A 6,103-nucleotide genomic window follows, 5' to 3' on the forward strand; every position below is an offset into this window, starting at 1 on the left:
ATTAAGTTTATACATTGCTAGACTGATGAGACAGTAAATAGGCATTTTAACGTCATAGATTTAGCCAGTGGTAACTTGTGGAATAGACACCGGCTTGAATGAGGTTTTAACCAATCATGATTAGATTCACCTGTTGTAAAATAATTGTTAGCTTGTTGTGGCTAATGTTAGCTGATGTTTTGCAGTGGCTGTTTAAAGAAAACCGAACAATGGATTCAAATTTCTCCTGGCACATAAACTACTTTAAGGATGTGGAACCATCTAACAATAAGTTGTAAAATCCTGAAATAGTTCTTCAAGAGGAAAGTTCATAGCCAGATTCACTGTTTTGAAGATAGGCTTGGGCTGTGTAATTTCTTTATGATTTAAAAACAATATCTTGAATATATCCTGAGTCAAAAGTCAAAATAATGTGTTAGCCCACTGATCCAAAGCCTATACACTAGCTCAAGGATGGGGATAACACAATTAATCTCCAAGACAAGGTTACTCATCACTTGTGCCAAGCCTGTCACTTCTGACACCAATGTGACGGACTGGGGCTCAAACTATGCGCTTCACCTCCGTAATGCACGCACGCTCGCACACACACACACATGCGCACACACGCACGCACGCACACACACACACACACACACACACACACACACACACACACACACACACACACACACACACACACACACACACACACACACACACACACACACACACACACACACACACACACACACACACACACACCAGTGGAGGCTGGTATCACTTTAAAGTAGAGGCTTTAAAGAAGGCTCACTGTAATGACCGAATGGAATGAATGGAACTATAACCAAAAAAATGTATGAACAACAAGTTCGAGGACAGTCAGATTTATTTGCACATGCCTCACTGTGAAGTCATCATAACAGCCGGCAGCACCACGGTGACAAAGTGCTTGAGTTAAGTCAAAAGATTTTCTAGTTGGTGAGCTCCCTTGGGTCAGTCAGGATCAGTTCGCCACTGGAAACCAAATTAGACTTGATTCTGGTGGTCTTCTGAACTGCAGCAGGAATGTCTCTCCCTGGAAAAAAACATTTTATGTGGTCATTTGCAGAGAGAGGGACGAGACTCAAACTGTAGGGAAGGGTGGAAGGGATTGAAACTATTTGCTGGAATGCAATGCAGCCTATCAGAGAAAAGTAACTCACTCTTTCTGTAGCATCTTGGTTCACAGCTGTCTCCAAGGGATGGCAGGCACACAGCTGTATTACAATGGATGAACACCTGCAAGAGACAGTACAGATTGTTTTTTAAATGCAATAAGTATCTAGCCAGATAATTACTACCCAAGAATAAATTAGAGTAGTTTAATATTTATGTAAACTATATGCTTTTATATTACTTATGTAATTGTAAGAAATAGGCCTACCAGAAAGTACCAATTGTGACCAAGCAAGCCGACACATTTTTGTTAAATCATTAATTACCAGTAATTAGTGGAAATAATATCACAAATACTAATTGTAATAGGACAGTGAAAAGTGTTATCAAAAATCTAATGTAAGCATAAAGTACAGCACTTCTATTTCATGCATGAATTTAATAAACAGTGTTAGCATGATAATCAACAACATCAATGTAGTTGTTTCAAACCTCTTATTATAATTATGATTAATTTGAACTCTATGGTTCCAGTATAATTAGAACACAGTCATACCCTCAGAATTAAATAGAACAATATCTGTAAATATGTAACATAAATGTATCTCTATGGTCATACCGTCTCCCTCAGGGGGGCCATAGACATTGGATCTACAAAGGTGAACATCTTAAGGACGAAGCGCCTGTAGTGGGTTGGGTAGGACAGACCCGAAGAGGGTCCCACAGTGATGGGAATGGTCAGGTAACGGTCATCCTGGTAAGGACATCTAATGATATGAACAGAGAGAGAGAGAGAGACAGACAGAGAGAGTGAGACGTAGACAGACAGACAGAGTCATGGTCAAGTGTCTGTCTGCGTCAGGGTTGGCATGCCGCATGCCATGTTACGACTCTCACTTTGCCGTTACCCCCTTTACACCAGCAACGGCAAATACATTGATCAAGGCTATGAGATGACACATTGGTTTTGATAATAAAGAGTCATTTTTTTAAGTGAATAACTCCAAGAGCTGCTGAACATTTTCCTAATCTTCGCAAGGAAGGGCAGAACAGTAATTGGACGAAACAGTTACTAAAATGTTTACTACTTCTACTACTACCTATTCAGATATTTACCCATCAATGAGAAGGTCCCACTGGGGCAGGCTGAGAGGGTTTGGGGTTGTGGTAGCCCAGCAGCGACCCAGGGTCAGCACAATGTTGGGATCTGTCCTCGCCAGGATGCGAACCTCAGTGTAGACAGGATCCCTGAGGACCTTGGTGACAGGGTAGTCTGCCTCTGTGTAGTAAGAGGTGTAGGCCACTTCCTCTGTTTCAAAAGAGGAAAGATTCATTCATTCACCCATTTATTAATCCAACTAACCAATCAATGAATATAGTGCCACATACCTTCATTACATCCCTTGGTAAGGCATCCTCCGCTGCCCAGTCTGAGCTCAACTATGAGGGGCCCAGGAGCTATATCAGGATTTGGAGGAGGAACCGGCTTCACATCAATAACCACAGCCACAATGGTACTGCCCTTATATCTGCACTGGAATGTTAGACTGGGAAGAAATGACGTGTGGTCAGACATCTTGAAGGTGTCTGAGAGACTTTAAAGCAGGACGTATAAGGTTATGACTAAAGATCCCATTGCTTATTTAACAATACAAATTGTGTTAACTCCAGTGTCTTGTTAAAAGTTCCAACCAGGGGCCTCACTTATCAAAGGCGAATGCACACAAAAGAGACTCTAAACCTTGTGTTTGCAGGTTTTCCCATAAAGGTTGGCATTTATCCTTGTTGACAGGAAAGTGTGGGTATCTCCATGCAAATCTCCGACTGTGCGTACCCAGAACTTAGAGCGGTTGATCAATTGTATTGCAAGCAAATATTCTTATTTTGAAGGAAATTAATGTGTACAGGAATTATAATAATGGTAGGCTAATAAGAACAGGGTTAATCATAACATTTATACATTTTTCATTGGTAATGTATGTTGCCCAATGTGTTTTTTTAAACTTTTATTATATAGGCCTAAATTATGTTTCTCCTTTTCTCACAACTGGTTTATTCCCACTACACAACAAATAATAGCCTACCATTTATCCATTGCTCATTTAATAGCCAAACATGCTCGGACGTAAAGACCGGTAGCCTATTTAAATTGGGTAGGCTACAGTATTGATAGGAATGCAACATCATAGCCTTAAATTCAGAGCCTATACCAAAGCAGGATAAGCCAAATATTTAACAACAATTCGTATTTTCACGAGTGCAAAAATATAGTATGGCTCTAATTTATCAATGAAAACATGAGTATGTGCTGCGTTCGACAGTTGAATGATCCCAATAATTTGTTGCTCAAGCTAATCCTAGAATCTCCACGTACCCCAGAATTGTATGTATGCACGGTTGATAAATGAGGCCCCTGGCTCCATATATAGTACACAACAATTTAAAGTGATGGTTCCTTAGGATGTTGTTGTTTTTGTGTTGCTATTATAATTTTTTTTTTAATATCACCTACTCATATTGGCTGTCCCTGGTGATGGAGCCAAAGGGGCCAACCCCCACTTGATATGAAGAGGACATCCTATTCTCATAGATAATAGTATCCGTTTCCTCCTGCAATAAACACAACTATGTTATACAGGTCATCTTTAAGAGGCAAAATCACTATAGCTTTGACAACGAGCTTTTGTCACAATGTGGCAGCATCTTTAAACCTGAATAAACAATCAGTGATATGATCATGATATGATCATTGTTGCAACCAATACAGAAGATGTGATCCAATTATTTGAAGGAGATAGGAGCTACTTCCCTGTACTGAGACGGAAGCCAGGCACAGGTGATACGTACCGTCATGACAGTTCCACATTCAGTGACTTTAAACTGGTAGATGGCAAAGACAGAAGTTGTGCCAATAGGGTGGCAGTGGGCTCCGTTTGTCCCCAGCAGGCTGATGGAGTCCAGTTCCAGGCTGGGCAGAGTGGCATCCCTGGCCACCACCACCACAAACTGGCCATCCTTGGTACACTGAACAGTCACTGGTGACAAAGAGCATAACAAAAACATGAACTTAGTGTCCTTGAGTAAATTGGAGCATGTTGGAACATGTTGATATTAAACTGCTTTGGATAAAAATTGTCCATATATAAGTGGAAGTGGAATCAGTGAGAGTTCAGAATACAATGATTTGTTTTCTGGTGAAGTGCGATAAACAAGTTTCTCTGAGGGGGCAGTACATAAAGTAAACCGTACTGTTACAACATAGAGTTCTAGAGTAAAATGAGCATGGTCAAAAACATACCTGATTTTCCGTAGAAGCACATCCGTCCATCAAAACAGCAGTTAATGGCATCACAATGGGCGGCAGTGATGTCAGGAAGTCCACACTGCACCTTGTGTTGGCCATCAACATCACAGCTCTGCTTTGAGCCTGGGTCAGAGGGGAATTTAGGCCTCTGAAGCGGCGTACCGGGTTGGACAGGCCACTGAGGGGGATGAACAGGCCACTGAGGGGGTTGGGCAGGCCTTTGAGGGGGTTGGGCAGGCCTCTGAGGGGGTTGGGCAGGTCTTTGAGGGGGTTGGGCAGGCCTCTGAGGGGGTTGGGCAGGCCACTGAGGGGGCTGGGCAGGCCTCTGAGGGGGTTGGGCAGGCCACTGCTGGGGTTGGGCAGGCCTCTGAGGGGGCTGGGCAGGCCTCTGAGGGGGTTGGGCAGGCCTCTGAGGGGGCTGGACAGGCCACTGAGGGGGCTGGGCAGGCCTCTGAGGGGGTTGAATAGGCTTCTGAGGGGGTTGGGCTGGCCATGACGGTGGTGTCTGGATGGGTGGCCACCCTGGTTTTTCCAAGTAAATCTGAGCATCACACAGCCAGCCAAGCGTGGCCACTGCCACTAGACAAACTGCACTCCACTTCATCGCAATGGCTTCGCTACAAGAACTAATCCGCAATGTTCACTGGATGCTGTGATGAGGATGAACGAATTGTGGCCACCTTTATAACAGATGGAGCGTTGTTTACTTATTGGAAATCCGCCCCCTCTTTATCTGACCGTTCCTTTTCTGAGGGGTCAAAGTTTTAGCCAATCAAATGCCCTGGCTAATGTTCCTTTAGTAGCACACTATTCAAAACAGTTGTGTAACATTTGCGAACATCCAACATTTCGGTCATGGCCTTGAGAAAGGTCTTTGTGACCGACACGTCATGTCATTGGAGGCTTTGCCAGTTCTGTCAGTATCTAATTTGCTCCAAGTTGTTGTATGTGACAATATACATATATATTTATTTATATATTTATTTTGATAGTCAGAAACAATTCAAAATGATTTACGCATTATAAATAGATAATTAGACAATTTTGTATATATTACAGTTTTTTTCAATCACTTTGGTGCCATTTTCACAAGTATATAGTACATTTTCACAACTCTAAGCACAAAAATCTAAACAGATCATCAAAATGGCTTGTGGTCAAAGCTATAAGCATAGTACAACAAACAAATTCCCTGTGGACTGCTTCTAGAATTTATCCCAAAACGAATTGAGGCTGTTCTGAGGGCAAAAGAGGGTGCAACTCAATAGTAGCAAGGTGTTCTTAATGTTTTGTATACTCAGTGTACAGTGTAGTGTAGAATGCATTTCTGAAATACCTGGGTTGTATATACTGTTTTTTTAACCACTTTGGCACATTTTTCAGAAGTGGTATATTTTCAAAACTCGAAGTAAAAAACTCTAAACTGATAACACTTCTAATGTCCCCTATCTTATGTTCAGAAGCTTTGATTGTACATTCATTGGGGTTTCACACACCTCCACATTTAGTCGTTTATACAAAATCAAAGTTTTCCTTGAAATACCATGTGCATCTTTTGATTAGTCACCGCTACAGTAGATAATGATAGGCTCACCATTTAGTCCTTTTAACTACCATTTAATCCAATAGAATAAATGACAGGATACACATTTCAAAACATAT

At 41.8% G+C, this 6,103-nt stretch overlaps 1 protein-coding gene across 1 annotated transcript; it reads right to left on the bottom strand.

The window, feature by feature from the left end:
• Window positions 1–852: 852 nt before the first annotated feature.
• On the bottom strand, window positions 853–5,062 carry zp2.3 (zona pellucida glycoprotein 2.3). The gene is given in 8 exon segments (NM_001124600.1): window positions 853–1,057; window positions 1,185–1,260; window positions 1,757–1,904; window positions 2,254–2,446; window positions 2,527–2,684; window positions 3,650–3,747; window positions 3,985–4,172; window positions 4,436–5,062. Coding segments are annotated over 8 exon segments (1,575 nt in total). The 5' UTR covers window positions 5,046–5,062; the 3' UTR covers window positions 853–953.
• Between the last annotated feature and the right edge of the window lie 1,041 nt (window positions 5,063–6,103).

The sequence above is a fragment of the Oncorhynchus mykiss genome, chromosome 1 (assembly GCF_013265735.2).
Source record: "Oncorhynchus mykiss isolate Arlee chromosome 1, USDA_OmykA_1.1, whole genome shotgun sequence".
Lineage (NCBI taxonomy): Eukaryota > Metazoa > Chordata > Actinopteri > Salmoniformes > Salmonidae > Oncorhynchus > Oncorhynchus mykiss.